Here is a 26,484-nt window from a genome sequence, read left to right as displayed (position 1 = left end):
TTGAGCCCTCTCAGATTTCTCTACTAACACAGAGTCTATATTACCATCCAATAAGGCAGTAAATTCAAGGCTAAAGTGGGGGAGTCATAAATACTAAAGCAGCGATATATAGGATTACACCGTTAGAGGAATGAGAAGAGCAGTGTCAATGCAATCTGTCTGATTTCTAAATAAAATAAATTGAAATAAAAAAAGCAATGCTTTTTTCTTGGACCACTCAAGGTGAAAATTACAAAAATTACAAAGCGAGGTAAAATTCAAAATACAAAACCATCTAATTAAAAAAAGCAAATATTAAACATTTTCTAAAAAAACAAAAAAAAATGTTTTTAAAAAAAAAAATGTTTTTTATGAAATAACATAAATTAGTAATCTTTCAGGCTGTCCCATCATTCTTACCTCGTCAGGACTGGAGGCCTGGTAAGTACGGTTGTCATCACTAAAGTCTTGGTCGGCCTCTGTATTCTCCTGTTCTGTGCTGGCACCGTTAACACGGGACTCATACACCGGTGTAACATTGTGGCAGAGAGCGATGGCTTTCACGGCCTCGTGGATCCGGCTACTCACACTCTTGCGGACCTTTGGTGCAGGCGGCTGTGGTTTACGGGATGGTGTTGAACTCGCACTACTTCCATTAGATTGCGCTGAGCTCACCTGGAGAAACACAAAGCAGAAATATCAAGAGTGCGCTCCAGGTTCAGAAGTTACATCCCATGGTCACCCAGGTTGCATTTATTTGACAAAAAATTTGATTTTTTGCCCATTCCATGAAGCTCTCTACACACTGTTCTTCAGCTAATCTAAAGGCCAAAAGAAGTTTGGAGGTCTGTAGCTATTGACTCTGCAGAAAGTTGGCAACTTCTGCGCACTGTGCATCTCAGCATGCCCTGACCCTTCTCTGTGATTTTACATGGCCTACTACTTCGTGGTAGCCTGGATGCCAGCCGAAACCTAGCCCCGCCCACAACATTTTTAGGTCGGGCAGTTCGGTCTGGCATCGCTCTATAGAAGAGTAATTATCTCCGAACAGAAACTGTTCAGACCAATGAAATCATCAGGGCGGGCTTTAGACGATGACGGACAGATGATCAACAGTAACATAATCATCACGTCATCAAAGGGGCTTGGATTATATTTACTCGAATCCTAAACGGAGAGCTTGTTTGTATATGCATTCACCTTCCTAATTTCTCTCAAAGATGATGATCATGTTGGGCAAGTACTCTGTGTATCAATAAAATCTTTTATTTTTTTTACAACAAAGATCGTTTATTCCAGCCGTCTATGATTCCAGCGCGTGTTGCAGACAGGGTTGCCAAGTTTTTACAACAAAATCTGCCAACTACTAGCCCTAAACAATAGCTTCTCGGGAGGTTCTCCGGGGGGAAAATGCCGTTTGGGGGGTAAAATGTGTTATTTTGGCAAGGTTGCCTGCTAAAATTCGCACTCAAGGGTCTATATATCACATAATAGTCACGTCAACCTGCGGACATATAAAACAACCGCGGAAAAAAACGCGGACTTGGCAACACAGTGCAGTTGAGCTCTGTCTGTTGACATTTGACAATGTGTCACTTCGTCGCTCTGATTGGTTGTTGGTCTGTCCACTTGAGGTCTTTCCTGGTTCGGTTAAAACACGCCTCATAATCACAGCCCAATGGAGCAGTTTCAGACTCATATTCTGACTAGAATTGAATAAGACCACGTCAGGCTAACTTCGTGGCGGAGTTGCTGCTGTTCCCACTTTGCTATAATAGTACTAACAGTTGACTGTGGAATATTTAGTAATCAGGAAACTTCAGAAATAGAATTATTGCACAGATGGCAACCTTACCATGTTTGAATTCACTGAGATCCTGAGATTGACCCATTCTTACACAAATGGCCGGTGACTTAAGAAAATTTACTGGCCAAAAGTATTTTTTAATAGCCATGGCACAAAAGCGAACATTCACAAATCTCTAAATAAAAAAAATTATACTTCAAGCAGGTCTAACAGTTTTCAGGTACTGAAATGTAATAAAATAGGCTAATCAAATAAATAACAATGCATAGTCTTTATATTCTTTTTAAAGTTCAAGAGCACTGGTATTTTTTCTTTGTCCTTTGTGGTTTGATTAACATTAAAAACATCACTTTGAGAATGAATGCGTGCACGGATCATGCGTTTGTGTTTGCATTCACTTAAGACATAACCGACTATGTCCATTCAAGCACAGGAAGGCATTAAAGAGAGCTGAGATGCGCTGTGAAAGCGTGTTTCGGATGGCTAAACCTCCCACACAGTGCGTGAGTAACAAATTCCCTTTCACCTGTTTCAGCGCTTGATTGAAAGGCTGAAACTTTCGTGATGATGCAGCACAGACCCATCTATGTTACAGAGCATTGTTCAGGTTGGGTCACGTTCATGTTGTCACAACATTGGCGAGTGTTAATTTTAGGCCCTGCAAAAGTGGCAAAAGGGGGCATGTGAGCATCAGAACTGGACCATGGAGCAATGAAAAAAAGTGGACTGGTCTGATGAATCATGTTTTCTTTAATATCACGTGGATGGCCGGGCATGGTGCATATAGGAAGAAGGGAAGCCAGAGGAGGCAGTGTGATGCTTTTTGGGTAATGTTCAGCTGGCAGGGTATATACAGCAATCCTTAAGTTAAATTTACTACTTTTTAATACCTTTTTTACTACCTTCAGAATATTTTTTAAAACCATCACGACACTGAATTGCAAGTGTTAATCAGCGACCTTTCTATTATGTACACAGATTTTGACATATATAACAAACAAAAAAGAATAGATTTAGAATCGACACCAGGAGGAAATCTGTTATAAGTTATCATTCAAACACAGTAAAATAGATCTCAACATTCACAAAGGTTGGTTGAGGACAAGTATTACTGCATACACATTTGATTTCAATTAATAATTGGTAATTCAGCAATTAAATGATTTAGTGTTTTTTTCCCAACAACAAAACCTGAGCCAAATATTACATTTCTATAACTGTGATAAGTTGTTGAATTAAACAAAATACTAAAAACTAGTCAATCGATTAAAAACTTTAACTAGATTAATCACACATTTTTTCTGTGATTAATCGCAATAAAAAAAAAGTTTTTGTATGTTTTTAATATAATAATTTATTTCACAGTTAATCAAATTAATGTAGAAACATAAAGACAGTATATTTTAAATACTTGTTTAAATGGCATCTTTTTATGAATGAAGGCCAGTATTACTGATATCAATACTGATTTTTTTTTTACATTCATTATTAGGCTTCAAAAATATAACAGTTTTTAATTTAAATAAACTTAAAACAATGCTAACATAAATCCAGAATAAATGTCATGTTTATTCCTGCCCTTCCTGTCTTAACAGTAAGGAAATATACAGAAATTTAATACAGTTATCAGTTATATGTAGTCTGCACTGCATAAACTATAAATTAAATAGTTAATCCTTATTAAAGCTACAAAAGTTATTTAGTCAAGCGCAGAGTCATTTTCTCTGTTCCCTTTGGTCTTTAACTTTACTGACAGGAAGCTTTATTGGCTGCGGTCCCTTTAAGAGCAGACAGACACGCGGATCTCACTGTTTATACGGTCTATGGATCGCGCCTCATTCTCTCACAACTCTTTGTTCATTTTAGACTATATATATACATCGTTTAAGATTGCTCTTATGAGGATAGTCGTTGAAGATATGCCTTGAAGCAAGTCTAAAATAAAACGTAAGCCAGCCACTTCTGTTGAGCGCGCTGTGCTCTGAGATGATGCCGAACGACCACTGAATATGACGTCAGCATCAAACATACGAAAGAGACGAAAGATCTTTGATTATGTGCCCAGATATGCTAAAGCCCATATTTAAACGAACTAACGCGAACGCAGATAGAATTTCAATATAATAGGACACCTGATAGTCTGAAAAAATAATACCTAATTTGGAAAGAAATAATACCTCTGAGGCCAAATTTAACACTTTTAATGGCCTTAAATATGACAATTTTGATTTATCACTTTTTAATACTTTTTAAAACCCCGCGGACACCCTGAGCTGGGAAACCTTTGGTCCTGCCACCCATGTGGATGTTACTTTGACACGTACCACCTACCTAAGCATTGTTGCATGTACTTTCATGCCTCTTTCAGCAAGATAATGCGCCCTGCCACAAAGAAAATAGCCAGGAATGGTTTGGAGCACAACAACAAGTTTGAGGTGTTGACTTGGCCTCCAAATTCCTCAGATCTCAATCCAATTGAGCATCTGTGGGACGTGCTGAACAAACAAGTCTGATCCATGGAGGCCTCACCTCACAACTTAAAGGATCTGCTGCTAACATCTCAGTGCTAGATACCACAGCACACCTTCAGGGGTCCAGTGAAGTCCATGCCTCGACTTTTGTTGCCAATGTTTTGGCAACAAAAAGGGCAATCAACACAATATAGTAATAATGTTATGCCTGATCAGTGTATATATATATAAATCAAGGATCAAATATTAAAGATAGATAGAGGAAAAATTGAGATATATATATAGATCAGTTACAGCACAGCTATTCCCATCATTCATAAATTCCTTTCAATAAGATAAAACGTTTATAAAAAGACTTAATTTACTTTTACAACAAGAAATATGCATTTCTTAAAATGTTTTAGCAGAACATGTTCAAAAATCAGTAAAATGATGCCAAAATCTGATAGCGTTACATGTAGTACAAGAACATAGATTGGGTCAGGAAGTATATGCTGATAATTCACCTTTCTGTGCTTGCTCTCACTCAGGACACACTGGGCAAAAAAGCATGAAGTTTTCATCAGTGTCTCCCCCCACAATGTCGAAATCTCACACGGTCTCTGAAACTTATCAATTTACATAAGCGCCGCTGTGAGCTTTGTGTGTGTGTGTGTGTGTGTGTGTGTGTGTGTTTGACAGGGGTTGCTGTGCTCCACTGGAGCAGGAGATTTCTCTTGATGAACTCCTCTTCCCTCAGAGCTCTGCTGAGGGGAAGAGATGACAACCTGCACATAGCCTCCAAATTGCAGACGCAGGTACATAAAGAGACCCCACTGCTGGCTCATTCTCATAAACATATGCTAGGTTCCTGCTTTTGACAATCTGAATGCGCTTATAAATATACAGTAAATGTGTGATGGGATAATGTACAATAAGCCAGTTGTAACTGGGAATGAAATATTGATTTAAGAACATTTCCCTATTTTTACATTTAGATTACCTGTGCTGTCATCTAATGCTCACTTAAAAGTTCATCTTTAAAATTCAAAGATGGGGGGGGGGGGGGGTTACTAATTGATTTAGTATCAATTCATATTTAGTATATAGCTTACTGTCAATAATAAGGAAAATTTTGTTTGTCTTAGCACTATTTTAACCGTTTCTTTGGGTCAAATTTTATGTGAATATTCATTAATATTCACTTGTGTGCTTATAAGTTACATTATTCATTACAAATATTCGGATGCTTATTTGTCCTAATATGTCCTAATATGATGCTAAGTTATTAACATCCCAATTTCACATTTAAAGAAATCTAGTGTTTGATCATATCTAAATATTTATTAAAATGCAAGATTGTTTTTGAGCAACTATACATTTATTAAAGAGCCAATAAGGCACCTATATGGATAATGGCATTACAAATTAACATTATTATTTTTTAGCCACAAAATGACTAATTTACCTCATAGAATTGGAATTCTCTATTTTAACCTTAATTACTACACAAATTGTATTTTAAATAATACAAACATTAGAAGAAATATATTTTAAGTGGTCATTAATTGGCAATAATTATTGCACAAATAGTATTAAGTACTAAAAGATCTCTTCAAAATATTCAATACATTTTATTGAACTAAAATATAGAACACTTATTTAATTGAAAAATAGTAACGGTGTATGGTCACATTTGACCATCAATGAGTATGAGTGTGACCAATTAGTAAGGAATACCTGAGGGCTAAATACAAGAATAAAATTAATGTTAACAATGTTGCATGATGCATCTCTATCACTCTTCATAATACAACGATCCTGTAAATATGGCAGACTTAATAATCGATGCACAAGCTGTAATGTTTACCAAAACTTGCTGCAAACATCTGTATAGTGAAACTGTTGTGTATCCGCTTAAGCCATTCAAATGCATTGACACAGCACTAGAAGTATTGAGTGCTCATAAGCCGCGTGATTGCGCACTGCCCGTAGATGAGAGCATGTTGCAACTCGCTTTTCAAAGCCTCTGGCTTTAACATTAGCGCCAAAACGCTACTTATTGTTTGAATTTTGCATTAAAACTTGTTTAATATCCAGGTTTGACAATTTGGCGTGAGATGAAGTTGGGCAGCGTGAGAGCGTGACAAAGAGCCCGAAAGCGTGTGTAACGCCAAATGCGTGAGAGCTGGCAACCTTGAGTGTCTATATTGCCTTAATGCACAGCAAGACAGATAGTTTAAGTCGACAAAGACTCTCAAAGGATCACAGATGAAAAATTGCAGAGCTTAGAAGAAAACTAGATCAAACAGCACCTATATCACCACATGTTGTTTGGGAGGGTTTCAACAAAAATCCTCCTCGCTCATCCAAAAACAAATTCCACCATATTAAGTTGTCAGACACGCCTGGAACTTCAAACGGGACTGACAACTGAATATGCTTTGGACACCATGGATGAGTGAGGAGGATTTTTGTTGGAACCCTCCCAAACAACATGTGGTGATGTAGGTGCTGTTTGATTTTTTTTAGGCCAAGACTCAACTAAGCTCTCCAAAATTCTCCATCTGTGATCCTTCTATGTTCAGATGGGGGAAAAAAAACTTTTTGGTAGCATATGCATGTGATGGTTTTGGCGCAAACAGGGATTAAAAGTACCCCATGCCCACGTTTAAGTATGCTGGAACTTTAATGTTGTGGGCCTATTTTTTTGCTGGAGGTCCTGGACTTCTTTGCTACATGGTATCATGGATTTTTTGCTGGAGTAGGTTGTGTAAGCCAAATCTGCGCAAATTTAGTGAGTCATTTTAACTTGTGAGTCATCATGATATATTAAATATAGCGTATTGTGCAGAATCTGGCTTACTTAAAGGACAACTCCAGTGAATTTTTAAGTTTATCTTGATCGTTATATCTTTGTGAGTACAGTCAATAGAAAAACAACGAACCGGATTAGTGCTTGCAACACGGAGTTATTACAGTTAATTAGAGGTTGACCGATTCATCGGATTTGCCGATTAATCGGCACTGATAGCTGATTGGTGGAACAATCGTTATCGTCAAAAATCTATACCGATAGTTTTTCCGGTTTGCGTCCATTGCGGGAGCGGCTGAGAAGGGTGCTGTCATTACACAGTAGCCTACGAGAGCTCTGAGAAGGGTCTGCTGGTATTATATAGCACGAGAGCGGCCTCTAGAGGCCAAAAAAAACTATCACTGTTTACATTAACACGTGAGGACACGTGAGGCTGCGCGCTACACAGCACACGCTGCACAGAGCCTACTGACACGCGTTTAAAACACAGAAAGGGAAATGGTATGTATAAAGAACACTTCAGTACATGTTGCCAAATCATTATGAAGTATTTCTTTTGGTGACTAGATGCTTTAGCAGCGAAAGAACAGCAGTATGTATGTACTTTACTTTGTCGTCGAGGCTAAGAGGACGCTAACATTAGCAGTAACATTTACCTCAAGCAGTTAAAGCGATGTAACAACTATGTAAAAAACCAGACTGCATGGTCATGCATCCGAACAGAAATATAAACACATCAGAAACGCATTCGATTTCAATACATATTTTGTTATTTTGATAAGAAAACCATCAAGTGTTCTAAAAAAGCAAACTGTTTGGATTTATATATAATAACACTTAATATAATACAATAATACATTATAATACTTTATATCCAATATTACATTTGTAACATTAAGTAAGGTTAATAAATGCTGTAGAAGTATTATTCAATGTTAGTTTTATTTGTTAACCTTTTTTATGCACTATGAACTAACATGAATGATTAAGATACAATTGTATTGTTCAACTATTATTACACAGTGTAAAATGTATATTGCATATCATTCATGTAAGCTAGCTAAATAAGCTAATAAATCCTGGTTAAAAATGGGACTTGCAGTCTATTACCTGACATTTATTTACATGTTTCTAGGTTATAGCTAAATAAACATTTATTTGTAATATTTTAATGTTTTAGTTATTTTCTGTATATTTTTTTCTATTAGAACTTGTCATTTTAACATTCATATTTACATATGCAATTTAGAACATTTTCATGGTTCAGTACTGTTTTTTATTTCTTGTAATAAAGTTCAGCACTGTTTTGTGTTTTGTGTCTTTTTAAAATCTATCGGTCCATTAATCGTTTATTGGCAAGTGTGGTCCAACCTAACTATCGGTCGCCCTCTACAGTTAATGCCCAGAGCCACCCCCCCCCCCCCCCCCCCCCCCCCAGCTAAAACGGCAGCTTTGGGGGCATGCACGTAAAGGGTGTCTTTGTGCCTCTTAACAGATACAAAATGCAATTAAAATGTCTATCCAACATGAACAAGTCCCTCACACGACAACGAGATGCGTTTAGCCACTTAGCCATTGTTTAAATTCACCTGTTTTAGGCGGCTTGCTGTGTCTCGCGCTGAAGTCCGGCAGTAGCCGGAAAAACAGTCCAGTGGGGAGGTTTATCGTGTGTATGAAGAGGCTCTGCTCATCGGCTCGACGGTTCTCAGTATTGAACGTGTCCGAGAGAAACAGTTTTCGATTCGGTACTGCTGATCCGACCGCCGCTCGTTCAGTTACTCGAGCATGCTCAGTGTCAGCGGCTCGTGAGTTCATCAGATCTCTCAGCAAAAAATGTCTCAGTTCTGTGAACTGTTAAAGTTACAACATATAATTCAAGACATTAGTTTATTTATATTCGGAGAGACTGTCAACAGGGCTCTCAAGTCTCACGCACTGAGCGTGAGACACACGCATTTCAACCCATTCACACGCTCACACGCCACACCTTGTATTTCTCACGCAGAGAAATCGCCAGGGTAATATGCGCGCTATTAGAGGAGTCAAGCGAGTTCCCCATAGAGTTCTGACGGCCCTGCCACGCACCAGTTAATCTAATAAAAATAGAGACCGAACAGCCAATCATAAAATAGATTTGCTGTATCTGGGTAAGATAAATATTCCCTCCACCCAATAACGTTTACGTTCTGATTCCAACGTCATATTCTGTGATTCACGCCACGGTCTCGCTCATTGAATCAAATGCTCGCTGAAGTACCATTAGTTGGCAACTACAAACCCCGATGACAGACGCAGAGACACAAAGATAACGGTGTCAAGTTAAGTTTCTGACAGCACTTTGTTTTCTGTTCTTAATCCCTCAACAAAACTTAAAGGAAGCCTTGTCTCAATCATGATTTGCATGAAATGCATTTTGCTGTACGTTATTGCGCTCTCACTCAGTGCTCTTCTGCACTCCTGAATGCGGTGATGGACAGCTGTCCTCATTCCACTGGTGTTTGGATGTGATTTTTTTTTAAACTCACTTTCATTAATTAATTTATTAAAAGTAACTCCATTTTGTAAGATCATTTTCATTTAAGTAATAATTCCAAACATCACGAGGCAGACGACACTAGTGATCAAATACAGTTGAGTTATTAACCCGCTCCACAGCACCACCCAGTGGATTTAGTTAAAACTGCGAGATTTAGAGGGATTTATCATGGATTCACTGCATTTGCGGCCAGCGAAGCAATATAGTAAAATTTCAATATTATTTTTATTTTTCGAACATTAATTACAGATCAAATATATTCGTGCTCACCCCTATTTATGGAAGCTGAAGTGTAGCGATATAAAATTTGCAATGCAATATGTAAAATGGCAATGCATTTCAAAATTTACATTTACATTTTCCATACCATGTGTGCATCATTTGGAGCAAAATAATAATTCAAATTGAATAATATAATTTACATTTGCTATTTCCTACACTAGTTTTAACATTAACAAACATTAACAAATTTAAACATAAATTGTATATTGTAGGCTAATACTTTATATAAGTTGCAAAATTAAAATGTATTACAGAAATAATTAGATGTGTTTAACATGTTCAAGCAATTCCAAAAATTATGCCACATCACCGCACTAGCCATTATTTTTAATGGAAAGGAGACATAGGTGTTATTCAAGAATTAATTAAATTTTGCATGGTTCCAAAAAATTTTTTTTTTTACATTTTGTTATTTTAACTGAATTCAGAAATGCTTTTGAAATTAAAAACTTTGCTTTTAATAAACAAAATACATATTTGAAATAAAGACTGTTTGGAGTTGGCTGCTCCGTCCCCTGAATCCACAGCCTTTGTTGTTATTTTGAGTGTACACAAATAAAAGTAGACAGTTTATAATTATGTCTTGTACTTAGCCTATCTGTATGGCTAAAAAATGATGGGGTATTGGTGTGGGAGTTGTTTCCGCTGTCATAAAGAGAGGAAAACATACAACCATACTGATATAGCAAACAATAATCATAGGCAGCTTGTCTAAGATTATTTGAGAGTAAAATAATCTCTGTTGTAAACCACAGCTCACTTCAGCGCTACCGTGCTCATGTTAAGGTGCCACCATCCTCTGGGCTGAAGGCCTCAAAAACCTGCTACCAACACCAATAAACAACACTCACCAACTTCTCTCTCTCTCTCTCTCTCTCTCTCTCTCTCTCTCTCTCTCTCTCTCTCACAAACACACTAATTAAATACATATTTATTTTATTTGTACGAATTTGTCATTTTTCATATCAGACCCCCGTACCCAGCCAAACCCACGGCCGAAATCTCACTCTGAACTCAGTTCAAAACTTGAGAGCCCTGCTGTCAATCATGTCAGAAAGTGAGTAACTAAAATAACGTGTGTGGTCAGCGCTGATTTGAGACGCGAACCGTTTAGAACAATTCAGTCCGATTTGGTGAACTGGTTCGCCCGGTTCACTAAAAAGAACGATTCGTTCATGGCCGGACATCACTAGAGTGATGACCCGATCGGGCTCACAAGTGAAGAAGAAATTGTTCGCGTTTGTGCCTTTCCGAATTGTATAAATTTGCAGCGAACACTTGACTAACTTACACAGACACAACACAGCCAGGCCAGTTGAAGAAAAATGCCATTCCGTGGTTAAAGACGGGTGCAGCCACTGTGGAGGTAATGTAAACTTTATGAAGTTTACATTACTGTACTCGCAAAGATATAATGATCAAGATAAACTTAAAAATTCGCCGGAGTTATCCTTTAAACATACACATCACTACTCAACAAATAACGGTGTGCTTGTTCATTTGCACTGAAACAATAAAGAAGATTAACAAAAACATAATAACGTGGCAATACTTGCCTGGAGTAACTGTGTGCGCAGTAGTCGCCAGTCGCTCGTTTTTACCGAGCTTGCGTTTAATTTTGATTAAAGTGGTTGAATGTTCCTGCCTCCTCTTTACGTAATTCGAACCGTGTTAAAAATACTTAATTATACTTATAAGTATAAATGGGGCTATAATTCATTATAAGTATGGGCTTCATAGAAAGTGTTACCGGTATTACCAACTTCATAAACCAAAAAGAACTTTGCCAAGAGTATTTTGGGGCACTCAATCACATTCAGTCTCTTGTACGTTACGGGTGCATGAGTTTGAGCATTTTAAGATTTTAAGTGACAATGCTATTAAAAAAAGCTTGTGAACTGAATGTTCTAAACTGAACCACATCCTTTACATAGGATTATCAGATTTTACCAATTCAATTCAAGCTCAAAATCCCAGTAGGACAGACAAGATCTCAAATAAAACAATAGGGGTTGCCCTCTACAAAACAGCAGCTGTTTTTAATAGTAATTTCTTTATACTCATAACACTCCAGAGAGAATCAGAGCTATAACTGCCTTGTGCACAACAAAGCATGTTAAGCAGTAAATTACATTATGTTTATTGATTCCTGTCAAACTCAATTTCACACAAGTTGTTGGACACGGACTCTGACATGTCCTGAGGGGGGATATAATAAGGCTATGATCGCTCATATCATGGGTACATTTCAAACCTGCCTGCCACTCTATCATCACAGTAATGAAGGACCGTGAAGCATGAAAATCAATTGCTACTGTGGCTTTAACATTGTGTCACCCAGCTGTTGGCACAAAACATAAGAGCGCACACACAAAGACGACAGCAGTTTGTGAAGGATGTGAAACATTTCTGTTTTCACTATGATGACAGAGAATGTCTTAACAGTGATGTATAAGGTGACAGATGTCAATCACACCTGAGCGTAGGACTGGATGATGTGACTCTGGATCTCATCCATGGTGTCCATTCCATATGACACAGTACCGAGATGGAGGCGTTTGAAGACCATCTCGTTCTGGGTCAGAGTGCCTGGAAAAACAGCACACAAAGGATCAGGAAAGAAATCAATAGTTATTATAAATCTTTTGGATGGGCAGAGTAGTTTGAACAAAAGTATATAAAAAAAACCACAGAGAGAAATACAAAGAAAAAAAAAGAAGAATTTTTATATATATATATATATATATATATATATATATATATATATATATTATATATATATATATATAAGGGCTGTCAAACGTTTTTTTTTTTAAACGCGATTAATCGCATGATTGTCATGAGTTAAATCGCCATTAATCTTAATTTAATCGCAGATTTTTATTTGTTGTAAATGTTTCTTAAATTAAGTTTAAATTAAGTTTTTAATACTCTAATCAACATGGGTATATGGACAAATATGCATGCTTTATGCAAATGTATGTTTATTATTAGTGAAACCATATAATACTTATTCAAAAATAATCAATAAAACAGCATGAAGACTAGATATGTATCAAAGGTCATAGATGTTTATCAAAGAACTTGTTCATGTCTCTTAAACCAAGCTTAAAAATTCAGAATAAGCAGGGATTTCTCTCATTTTAAGAATATAAATAAAGGTAGTATTACAGGCAGTTTAGTTCAGAACAGGGCACAGTTCGTATGAAAAACTGGTAATGTGAAAGCTGTCATGCGGACCTGTTAGCACACCAGTACCACACCATACCCGGAGGAGGTCCATATTCCACGAGTAGGAATATAGTGTGGCTCCTTTAAGAGAGGCGCGATCTCTATTGAATTGCAGGTATTTTGCGTGTGCGTGCCGAACTATGATTCGATTCACGTGAACAGTGTGAAGAACACTGACTCGGGAGCGTTCTTGTTCAGAAGAGTAACCTGTGCATTCGTTTTAGCCGATTGCAATGCATTTAGTTCAATATAACACATGCACTGTAAGTGGTGATGTGTCAATGATTTACCTCAGACATGAGCGAGAGTGAGCTTCAGTGTATTCACGCATCGCGCTCGGACTGCAGAGAATGTGCTCAATGTAAACGGACTTTTCTTTCGACCTGGTGTCTATGGTTAAACAGAAAATATGATAGCTTATAGGCAATAACTGCACTTTTGGTTTAGAATATTAATGATAACCATTTTCGTTCCCTATTAATGTTTGCTGCTGCATCCTTTACGTCTATGGCTTATCCCGATTTCTCAAACTACGGGCCACGGATCAAACAGAAAATGTGCACTGTGTTAACGCGCATTAATAAATTTAGTGCCGTTAAAATGATTTTGCATATATATATATATATATATATATATATATATATATATATATATATATATATATATATATATATATATCTATATATATGTATATCTATATATATGTATATATGTATATATGTATATATGTATATGTATATATGTATATGTATATATGTATATGTATATATGTATATGTATATATATATGTATATGTATATATATATGTATATATATATGTATATATATATATATATATATATATATATATATATATATATATATATATATATATATATATATATATATATATATATATATATATATATATATAATAGTCGCTTTAATTTAGACTTCTGGAAATATTTATGGTAAATTAGGTGATTCATTATCCATTAATCTGAAGCTATTCATCCATAAATTAGATTTTAGCCATTATAAATGGGAAAAAGGCATCTTAAAGTACCAGTTTTGTCTGTGAGCAGGTAGACCAGGCGGCCCAGCTCTTCTGGGATGGTGCTTGTCCGAACCACCGTACCTGGAATATTCTCATCCTTCATAATCATCCAGCCATACGCTGACTTCCCCATGTCCAGGTTTACTCTTAAACTACACAAACACATAAATGGCGTAAATAAGTTTATAAGCTTTAATGATTACATATACATTTATATACATATACACACATATATATATATATATATATGTATGTGTATATATAAATGTATATATATATAAAATAGCTGTACCTGATGGGGATGATGTATGAAAACAGAACCACAAAACGGAACAGGTTTCGGAACCAGGGCCCAAGAAAACCCTGCAAAGCGACCATAACAACAGAAAGAACCACCTGAGCCAGGAACAGAGCTTTTGTTAGCCGGTTTAACTCCAGGTCCAACAGTCCCACCTGCAGAGGATAAAATAGAGAAATTTAGAAGAGGACCAATTATGCTTCCTTTAGTTTGTAGTTTATTACATGCGACAAATAGCCTAATAAACGTTTGACCTATCACGTTTAGGCCCTGAAGACATGGCTGGCCCGTTCATAGTATTTGGCCAATCAGATGAAGCCCCAGGAAGTGTCAGCTACGCAAGTGTCTTTGTTTTTATTAAGAATAAAAAAAAAATATATATTTTTTTGTGCAGTTTTATCAATTAACAAAAACTCCAGTCTTTCACATGCATCTCAAAGATCATCTTTAATTGTGAGTGTGCGACGGTGTTTTGCCTAGAGCGGCTGTTGAGCTGGCCCTCATTTATGTGCAATTTGTTCAATACATTTTTAAAAAAATGTATCTATTAGATTTCTTTATTCAGTAGGAATAGGCTATTCAATGTTTAGTTTCTATGTTCGCAAAAAACCTATTAAAGGTCCCATTCTTCGCATGTTTTCGAAGCTTTGATTATGTTTACAGTGTGCAATATAACATGAGTTCATGTTTCGCGTGTAAAAAAACAGTATTTTTCACAAAATTTACTTATCTGTACAGCGCTGTTTTCTCTGTCCTAAAAACGGCCTGATGATTTCCTTGTACTATGAAGTCCCTCCTTCAGAAACACGTAACGAGTTCTGATTGGGCCAGCACTTCCCGTGTTGTGATTGGACAGCAGCTTAGCGCACTTTGCCCGGAAAGGTCCTGCCTCTTACCATAATGGGGAGATGCAAGCGCTGAATGCGCGCTCTTCTCCACGTGGGAGAGCAACAAGACCACGGCCCCTTTTTTGCGTGTTCTTGTGGGCGGAGGGTTAGTCAACAAACGGTTCTAGTGACATCATTACATCCCTGCACTTCCTGCTGTAGTCCAAACCGGCCGTTCACTGTAGGCTTTGAAAGGGAACTTCTGTTAAATAAAATATCTCGCTTGACATTGAACTTTGAGCTTTATCATTTTACAGGTATTATTTATGCTCTAACAGCAACATTACACACTAACTAAAGCTTGAAAGATGGAATCGCGAAGAACGGGACCTTTAAAGCACTAAGGCATTGGAACAGTATAGCTAATATTCACATTTGAATATTTATCGCAAGTCATATCATCATCACAATATTAAACAATGTTATCGCACATCGCAACCCTTTCCTCATATCGTGCAGCCCTAATTCCCACCCAAAGCATATGTGAAAAAAAAGAGGCCTGGTTGAGTTCCGTTAGTAGTGTGTTAAAACTTGCATTTATAGTAAGGGGCGTGACATTTCTGAAACACACTTAAATCAGTTGACCGATCACAACATACTGGTAAAGCCGACCTATCAGAACACATTGTGGTTTTTGGAAGGAGGGGTTTCATAGAAACAGGAACTAAACAGAGCATTACTGACACACTGGAAGGAGAGGGGCTGCAACAACGTAAATGAATAATGTGTTTTTTGAACATTCAAGCATGAAAACCTATAACTTACTAAACAAAACCAAGACAAGAGAGCATAATATGGCCTCTTTAAAGTCCACATGAAATGAAAACTAATGGATGCTTTTCAAATAAAATTAATATAATTAATTATATTAGAAAAAACATTATATTCTATATTAATCATACCTAACATTCATTTTTTTTAATATATTTTTATATTTATATCTAGATGCACCCACCCTAGCGGCAGCAAATCTGATCTGCCGCGAGTATCGTCTAGCAACTCTCAATACACTTCTGAGCTGAAAAAACCAAACTGGCCAGGCCAATCACATCGTGTGTAGAGTCGGTGGGTACTAGTAAACACAGAAGCTGGCGAACAACGGTCTTTCGAATCAGCTTTGACCGTGACTCTGGAAGACTTGGAGTTAAGCTTTTCTCTGAGAAAAGAACAAAGAACGGCACTGAAGCCGGATACAGCGAAAGTTTAATCTATTAACGAGCTTCACTTCACGTTGCTCTGGTTTGTTGAAGCGATATCCAGTTGTGTGGAGAGGGAGTTTGAAAGACAACCGTTTATCCCGCCCCTTAGATTGAGCCCTGTCAATGGTGAGTTTCCAGACCAAACATCTTGATGTTTGCTTGATGTTTGATGTCTGCTACTGATGTCTCTATGAAATTTACTTTTTTCCTCAGTTTTAGGCATTAATTATAGCCATTCAGCCTTAAAACATTACCGTAAGCTATCAATAAGAACATTAATTAGGCTTTAAAAACATAATAACTATATTAATTTAAGTGAACTTAAAACAATCTTAACATAAACCTCATTATAATCAATGTCAATAAACTGTATCAGGGCTCGATTTTTTTCTATTGGCCAAGTCAGACAAGTTCAGATTTTTACTTGCCCTGTCAAAATGTTAGTTTTTGACCCATCTTACCTTGTAAACAGTGCTTTAAGATTTGTAGGTATGTCTAACAGGTCGGATATACAGAAATTGAATAAAAGTTAAATGATATACAGATTATTCCTTATTAAAGCTACAAAATATATTCAGTCAAGAGCAGTGAGTGAGTAATTCTCTTTTTGATTATCTTTAATGACAGACAGTAGCAGGTCTATTAGGCTGCTGTCAATGTAAGACCTGCCACTGCTGCACGTGAGGCTGATCTGACACACATCCTAATTTTCTCAAACTCATTAATGACTTAATTGAACTATTTTAAGACTGTGCATGCGAGGATACGCAACAAAACAGGCATTTTTGGCATAATTTTACGTTATTTTGTCCACTCAATCACTGTCTGAAGTGGCTTTCTGTGTGCAAGAGTCGTGTGTAGTAGGCTATGCATAATACATATTGCAATATTTTATAAATAATACAGCAATTAATATTTCCAGGGAAACTTGATGGAAAGAGTGATTATTATATTTAGTATTTTTACTGTTTGTTTAGAATGCATTAAAAAAATGTACAAAATTAATGAGTTTGTGGTTAAAGTGCTCTTAGCCAAAGCATGTGATATCCCCTCTGAGAACAAGAATCTTGAGGGTTCCTCTAAACTGAAGTGATCCGAAATGTTACTCTTATGAAAAATAAAACAACCTGCCCATAAGCCAGCACTGATCAATGCCCCCTAGGCCCGTTCCAGACCGCAGACCTTTCTCATGCTAATAGTGTATGTGGAGGAGAGAAGAGATGAGAGGCATTTAACCAAGAAGCCCACTGCTGTTGTCGTCTCTCTGTGAAAAGCACAGGAGGCAAAACCGGAAAAATAAAAGCAGAACGCCTCTTCATAGAAACGGCCCCCTGACAAAAGAGCTGGAGTTTTCCCCTTTTTCTCTCAAGTATGTCCCCTCAGCCAATGGAATATGTGGGAAAATGATGTCAAAAAAGAAGTTTTTCTTGTTTCCCTCTGGCGAGGGCCGACAGCGCGGCCTGCACGAAAACACTAAGGTCTTTCATCTCGGCAGCGCGCTAATAAAAACAGCAACACATAACACCGTCCCCTGAGAAAAGGAATCTGCGTGAAAGGGACGGGGGGAAGGGGGGAGAGGGGATGGACAAATTGAACAGAAAAGACAAAAAACAAAAAATGCAAGCAAAATTAATCCCCCAACTGGCTATGGCCCCCCAGTCCCTGGAGAACTGCGTAAACTGGGAGACACTGGGAGAGAAGAGCTGCTGTCTGATTTATCAGCTGTAGTTTAAAACCCCTCCGAGCTTCATGGTTCAGCTAGTGAGGAAAAAGGGGGGAATGGAAGGATTAAAATGAAGAAAAATTAAGACAGAGGACATAGTTCCCCAGCTGAAAGGGAGGAATCCCCCTTTATGGGGGCAAAACAATGCAGAGGCTGAATTTTGCAAAGCTGGCCAGGGATCGGGTGAAGCCGTTATTCATTCAGCCCGAGAGGAAAAAGCGACTCAATTACCTCAAGCTGAAGATGCTATCAATGAATCGAGAGTGCATATTTTACTCTATTCAACCGGGCCTCGTTTAAAGTGAAAGGAATGATTCAACCTGCCCTCGCTGCCTGTATGTTTTGTGTGTGAAATTTGATGACGACTTTGTGCCTGCATAATGAATATTCATTGGTTGAAATCCATCAAGTATACGGAGGCTGTTGCAACAATATGGCATTATACTAGTGCTCCAGAAACTGGATATGCAATACAGCTAAATGTAACATGCCATTCACGGTGCAGGGCCGAGAGACGAGGCCTGGAAGAAGTTTGTTCACTTGACGAAAAGAAACAAAAATATCAAAAGTTACTGAATTTTTCATAGCCAAAAACTTATGTTCACAACTTATGCAGTAATACACGCCTTGGATATTTGATTCTGATTGGTCAATCACTTTCTGTGGTCAAAACATTTTGAAAAAAGACCACTAAACTCCATAACCTGCCATTGTCCCTGGCAACCAATCTCCTCTCTCATTATAAAATAACTCAAATCAATATTTGATGTCCATTTATTGATTGATTTGGTAGGAAGTGTTTATTTAGTCATAACTATGGGCTACTGGTTATTGAGCTGTGGTGCTCATGCCTAAGGCTGAGGGTTTAAATCTGACTCGCAACAATGGCCCTCCTCCCGTCTTCATGCCACTCTCCTTCCAATAATGTTGCAAAAAGTCTTAAAAAAAAAAAAAAAAAGTTCCAACTGAGCATCTACATCAGTGCTTTCAAACCGTGGTACACTAGTCAGAGAATGCTGAGCCGCACAGTGTGCAGATGTTGCCAATAGCCAATAGTCAATAGCTACAGACCTCCAAACTGGGTTTCGCGGTTGCCAGGAAAACGGTACTTGCCTGACTGCATTGTCAAGTGTAAAGTTTGGTGGAGGGGCAATTATGATGTGGGGTTGTATTACAGGGGTTGGGCTTAAACCCTTTGTTCCAATGAACGGAACTATTAATGTTTCTGCATACAAATATTTATTTTGACAATTTCATGCTCCCAACTTTGTGGGAACAGTTTGGGGATGGCCACTTCCTGTTACAACATGACTGCGCACCAGTGCACAAAGCAAAGTCCATAAAGACATGGATGAGCGAGAGTCCTGACCTCAACCCGATAGAACACCTTTGAAATTAACTTGAGCAGACCTTGTCGTCTTGTAGCCAGGTCTTGTCGTCCAATATCAGTGCCTGACTTTACAAATGCGCTACTAGAAGAATGGTCCAAAATTCCTATTTTATACACACACTCCTAAACCTTGTGGAAAGCCTTCATAGAAGAGTTGAAACTGTTATAGCTGCAAGGGGTGGGCCAACTCCATATTAAACCCTACAGATTAAAAATAGGATGTCAATAAAGTTAATGTGCATGTAAAGGCAGGCGTCCCAAAACTTTTGGCAATATAGTGTGTTAAAAAAGGCACAATACCAACATCAACGGCAGTGTTTAATTAAATAAAAGGTTTCTGCCTGACAGCAACTAAATGTAAAAAAATGATCATCATCACCAACATCATGGTATTTTGTTCCTACTTCCTACCCGACTTAAGCTTTCACATTAAATGGGAGTAATACTTTTATTATAATATCTAGTTTTAATATACAATTTTGTTATATTTTGTACATAGTGGTGTACCGTGGACAAAAAATGTCAGGAAACACTGATCTACATGACTTAAAATAAACTGAGCTAACTGAGCATCTACGTTGCCTAAAATAAAATTAAAAATGAAATGAGCTTTTACATTTCTTAAAATAAAATCCAACAAATAAATCAAATAAATTCCAACAGAGCATATATATCTGCGGTGACTATAACACCGCAAGCAGAGATGTCTGGTCAGCGAAGAGGGTTGTCCAACCCTCTGTCACATACTTCAGACCACCAAGGTTTCGATCCTCAAAGAGAATATCGCTCCATATTACAACAATGACAGACACACACACACACACACACACACACACACACACAGTGAAAAGTGATAGCTTATGTGCTGTCAGCAGCTTCAAGTGAGAGCTTAGAGCTTTGTGCAAGGAATGTCACAACAGATTATAAGAGGCGAAAACGTTCTCAGTGACTTTCGCCGAGTCGTATCGACTTTCCCGCCCTGTCTCGTTCTCTGTATTGGCACCTCTGACATCATCTCCTTGAGATATTGAATTCCACTCTCGCACACAGAACATGGTAGAGCTATGAGCTCCGCTAGAGCTGCTGCTATCACACACATCTTGCAGCATCCATGACAGGGTCTGAAACACTTCATGACATGAAGAATAGTGGTTAACCAATATGGGTTTTTGTGACGCTGATATCTTACACACAGGCTGATGGCTAACAAAATTACGTAGTCAAATTAGATGAAAATAAATGCAATCAATTAAGTGATTAAATCAATACATTTAATTAAAACATTTAATATTTACAAAATATCTGACAAATCTGACACCAAAAGGAGCCAAATGATATTGCAAAAGTAATGATTGTTTTCCCACAGCTTTCCCCAAACACTCTTCTCGTCTGCCATTTGTCAAAAAAACAGATAGTCCCTAAACTTATACCATTGGTTGAGCCAATGTTGACGACATAGGCTAACTGGGAAGATTAAATAACATTAGTATTTTATGTTTTTACAGCCCGACAGTGTGTACACTTTTTTTGAGAAATAAAGCTATGTTTATACATAACCTTAAGATTATAGTGGAATTTTATATTAAACAATATTAAACTACACTCGACAAAATATTAGATTTAAGGCATTAAGGTTTAACACACACCTTGCAAGTAAAATCCATCAAGTCATAAACGTAAACAGCTGGGTAGATGAATTTGAACATGTTTAAAAGTTTGGGTAAATTTTGTATTTATTAAAGGTAGGGTAGGCAATTTCAGAGAAGCTAGCAATAGCAAGCTAGCTTTGAAAGCATGAGATCCCACCCTCCCTTCAGAGCGTTCGCCAAAGCCATGCCTCCTTCAGAACACATACAGAACGCATACGGCAGAGTCTGCAGCATGTCACACGATGAGAAACGGTTTTAAATTACCTCATGTTTTAAAGCACATAACATTAAAATAAATCTTAAGGCCAATTCACACCGTACAGACAAACGGCAACAAACACAAACAAACAAGTCTGTGCGTTCAATGCACATACGTGCGTTACACCGCTGTCAGCGTTTGTTTTCACCAAACTGAACATGTTCAAGCAACGTTTGTTGGGTCGTGGAATGATTTTCCAACAAACGACAACAAATTCTGACGTATTCTGACCTGGACACGAACCATTACCATGACGATGAGGCATGTCCCTTGCAAAGACTGCTGTTGGTGCTGGGTGAACTTAGTTAATTATCCTTGTAGTGAAAATGGCAGGTTTCTGGACAAGGGTTGAGGGTGCATGCATAAATTCTGAATGAGAGCAGAGCCATATTTGAAAGTTCCGCCTGCGAGTGGAAAGATTTGTTGCACGGATACACCCTCACGCTACAACAACATGCTCTCGGCATTTAACATTCTTGACATGTAACAAAACGAGAAGAAAGAGGTGTCTGAAAGCTGCAATCTTTAATATTTAGTGTTTTTCCATGGGAGCTTGACCACCGTAGGCACTCGAGTTTGTCGGTGTCTGTTGGGGCAGTGTGAATCGGCCTTTACTTAATAACGATAATCTTTATTTTATATAGCGCCTTTTAAAAGAGAATCTCAAAGTGCTTTACAAATATAGGCAGATAAAAAGCAAAAGATACATGTAACACAAAAAAAAAAATTAAATGCACATAAAAGCCAATCTGAAAAAAATTTGTTTTAAGAGCAGATTTAAAAACATCCCGAGAATCGGCCTGTCTGAGCATCATCGGAAGAGAATTCCAAAGTTTAGGTGCACAGGTTAAGAAGGATGTGAACAGCTCTGGGTAGAACGCCACGTGTTGCCTTTTAATATTTAGACCACTTCTAAATTTTATATAAAACTTCCATATATATATATATATATATATATATATATATATATATATATATATATATATATATATATATATTTACAAAAAATATTTAATATATATGTTTATAAAAAAATTGCCTATCATACCTTAAAAAAGCCTATTTTAAATTGTAGTAATATTTCACAATACCTTTAACTGAAATTTTTATCAAATAAATGCAGGCTTGGTAAATGAGTAAATGAGTGCAAGACTTACCAACCCCAAATTTTTTGAACATTGGTGTACATAGGAGGAGAACAATGTCAGATCTGTGAACTACGGTATGTGGATAACTTTAAAAAAGAGGAAAAAAAAGGCCAAAGACAGCAGGGGTCAATTAGAGGAGGGATAATGAGTGTAATGGGATTTGACGTTTTTAAGTTTACTTTTACAGCATTGACGTCCACTGTATCTAATCATTAAGGGGAATTCTGCAGGATTAAGGCTCTGCCACAAATGTCACGCAAGCCCTTGGTTGGTTAATTTCCCTCTAGATTAATCTCTCTGGGGTTGTCCTTTCACATCGACAGATCCACATTCATCACTAAGATCAGGGTTGAAAACCACCTCAACTGTTAGCCTCAATACCACCTCCTCCATGTTGAAAGGTTTAAAAGAAAAAAAAGAAATCCCTGGGCAATGTCTAGTAAATATCGACAATACAACTGTAGATAACTCATACTTATATGTCATTAATTAATTTATTTTTCTACAGACAATCAGAAAAACAATTTTTGTCAAAAAGAAACCAAGCATTTCATTTATAACCAGCCAAACAAACCCACCTTGTTTTTGGACTGCGACGTGTTCAGCACACTTCGCATCTCTTTTCCTGTATATATGACCACACCTATGACAGTACCTGGAAAAAAACAAAAACAAATTGGATGACTGATTGCAAACGGACAACAATAAATAAACAGGCCGTGTGTCTCTGGCCGGCCTAATGAACAATTAGCTCAAAAAGTGTGTTTCCAGTTAACGGATGCAGCTGAGACTCAGACAAATGATTCAATATGTGGGACACCCAGAAATAAACCGTTACAATGAGGCCTATTATAGTCAGATCAATGGTGCTGCTTTGGTAATGGACTGATTCATTAAAGTAAACTAATTACTGATGGAGTATGCAGCCTCACCACTAAATGAGGAAGCACCGAAGTTCAACTTTTGTTTAAACACGGTAACAACATAAAACGAGCTGCAACCGAGTTTAAATATTTCTCATTTTCTTTAAGCTCGACATATCGTTTCATGTTTGGAAAGCAACGAAACCTATGCTGCTCTCAAGGGGGTCTTTAATGGGCTAGGACTACAGGGCATATCGGTTTCTCGCCCCATGGTGTTTTGTGTTGGGTCTGCTTGGCTGGATGGGGTGACGTCACCAGACTGTGTTTTTGCGGGGAGATATGGAAGGACTTTCTTCGGCTGAAGGTCACACCATGCCGGGGAATAAGAAGAACCTCTAAAAACCCCTGGAGAACCAAGACACGGGCAACCACAGATCAATGAGGGGCCGATCGCTGGCACAAACGCATGCCGCTTGAAGGAATAGCCCTGCTATTATTGTTGAACTGGGATCAGATTCTAAACAACAGACCCCTAGGAGATGTCGGAGAAAGCGTAGCGGCAAAAACCGATCTCGGACCTGTTCTTTGGGGACGCGTTTCATCGACACCACAGGGATAGGACTGCAAAAAGCCAGACACTTTGGCTTCCCATTAACGGCTCCTCATATTTCTCTGCTCATGAGATTGTTTGAATAGTAGCAGATGAGTCTGGTGATCTCAAGTGACAAACAAACGGGAGAGCGAAGGGGGTCTTGAGTGATGCTGGCGGATTGCCTCGGTATCAACGGCACACTCTTCTACAACACAAACTCGAAAGATATTCGACCTGCGATGAATATTTCAGACCTCTGAGGCTTGTGTTTTTCTTATATTTCGATAAAAGAACTTTCACGCTGGAAAAGACTTTGCTTACCAGATGCCACCACAGTGCTGGCCCACAGGGTGTTCTCAATGCTCAGGCTCTCGTGGACGGGAGGGTCGCAGTCCTCCTGGGGACAGAGGTCGTACATTAGTCTGGGTTTATACATCGCAGTCTGTTTTGATTTCATGGTTATCTAGCACAGGAAAAAAGTGGTTATCAATTATGCCCTTTAAAAAGCAGGTCAATAAAAATGACAAAGACTCAAAGCACAAATAATGAATCGATGAACTTTCATCACGACGAACGGTAAGTAGGGAATTAGACAACAGATTGAATTACACTAATGCCCGGTTAAGCGACACAGTCCATTTAGAGTGAATGGCGAAATCGGTTTGACTTGATTTGCCTTGTTTACAAAAACAGCGCCATGCTGAACATTATAATAAGACTTTGTTTAGTGTTAGCACACTCTGTGCTGAGCAGAACAGAACAGAATTTCTGACCCCAGACCATAAATCAGAGGAGAAGCGCAGAAATTAAATCTTTAAATGCTTTCTTCCACATAACATGTTGTGGCTGGGTGAATACGGATGATATCTAATTATCCACTGTCAGTAGGGCATAATATACAGTGAGAAAGAGGGCCACACACATCGCGGCTGCGGAGACATGCGCATTGATGCAGATAGCGAGAGATGTGTCCTCTATTCAAGACAGCCCACTTGCTTTTGTCATTTGTCTCTTTCTGGCCAACAGATGTAGCAATGCCAACCTGTCAGAAACTGGAGAGAAGTTTATCAAGAGAAAGGGCCTTTCATCAACGATAAGGCTCAAAAGCCAGGCTTAAAGAAATGGGAGTGTTTTAAACCATAAATCATAACTCCATACTTATGATAAAAGTTATATTAAACTTTTAGAGGTAACACTTGGCTCATTAGTTGACATTAGTTCATGTGTTATCTAACATGAGGAGTTCATTTGTTACTGTATTTATTAATCTGTTAACGTTAGTTATTAAAAAACAAGCTGTTCGTGGTTTGTTCATTCACAGTGCATTAACTAAATGTTAACAAGATTTTAATAAAGTATTAGTAAATGTTAAAAATAACATTAACAAAGATAAATAAATACTTTATAAGTGCAGTTCATTATTAGTTCATGTTCCCTTATGTTAATTAATGTTAACTAATGACCATTATCCTAAAGTGTTACCATTTTAGATATAATTATACGTTTTCGTTCAAATGGAGCAAGGAAGGAAAAGTTCCAAGATGAGCATTCATCTTTTTTTTCTTTTTTTTTGCAGCTGTGAACGTGACAGTTTAATGAGAAACATTTGGCTGCATCATAACTTCAAGGGATAGTTCACCCAAAAATTTAAATTCTGTCATCAATTATTCACCCTCATGTTGTCCCAAACCTGTACGACTTTCATCTGCGGAACATAAAAGATGATATTTTGTGAAATGTCCCTGTGATTTTGTCCATACAATGGAAGGCCTGTTTGATTACCAATATTTATCAAAATTTCTTCAATATTCTGCAGAATAAAAAAACATAAATGATGATAGAATTTTCATTTTTTGGTGAACTACCCTTTTAATTAAAACATGTGAACTGGTCGATTTATGTCTGAAATTAGTTAAACCCTCTTTCTTCCTACAAATAAATGAACACATGCATTTATTTAGCTACATAAATAAGGACATCTTTTGTATATTTTGGAAGAATTATTTTTATACTACCGTTCAAAAGTCTGGAGTCAACCAATCCATTTTTTTTTTTTAAAGAAAATAAAACTTCCAATTAGTATGGACACCTTAAAAGGTTAGTTTACACAAAAATGAAATGTATGTCATTAATGACTCACCCTAATGTCGTTCCACACCCGTAAGACCTCCGTTCCTCTTCGGAACACAGTTTAAGACATTTTATATTTAGTCCAAGAGCGTATCTAAGTGTATGCACACTTTACTGTCCATGTCCAGAAAGGGAATAAAAACATCATCAAAGTAGCATCGAAAATACATTTTGGTCCAAATATAACTCTCTTCCGCGTTTGTTTTCAAA

The 26,484-nt window shown here is 37.5% G+C and overlaps 1 protein-coding gene across 2 annotated transcripts in view; it reads right to left on the bottom strand.

The window, feature by feature from the left end:
• Window positions 1–26,484, bottom strand: part of atp9b (ATPase phospholipid transporting 9B) — a 76,082-nt gene that overhangs the window by 26,702 nt on the left and 22,896 nt on the right. For both annotated transcript variants that reach the window (XM_067426577.1, XM_067426578.1), the window contains exons 10-15: window positions 24,466–24,541; window positions 23,268–23,344; window positions 14,429–14,589; window positions 14,146–14,288; window positions 12,346–12,458; window positions 400–654 (exon numbers count right to left, since the gene is read on the bottom strand). In XM_067426577.1, the coding sequence (XP_067282678.1) occupies window positions 400–654; window positions 12,346–12,458; window positions 14,146–14,288; window positions 14,429–14,589; window positions 23,268–23,344; window positions 24,466–24,541 (825 nt within the window). The remainder of the gene's footprint in view (window positions 1–399; window positions 655–12,345; window positions 12,459–14,145; window positions 14,289–14,428; window positions 14,590–23,267; window positions 23,345–24,465; window positions 24,542–26,484) is intronic.

This window comes from Pseudorasbora parva, chromosome 19 (genome assembly GCF_024679245.1).
Source record: "Pseudorasbora parva isolate DD20220531a chromosome 19, ASM2467924v1, whole genome shotgun sequence".
NCBI classification, from domain to species: Eukaryota; Metazoa; Chordata; class Actinopteri; order Cypriniformes; family Gobionidae; genus Pseudorasbora; species Pseudorasbora parva.
Note: the sequence above shows the minus strand (reverse complement) of the source record. Positions and strands in the feature narration are given on the sequence as shown.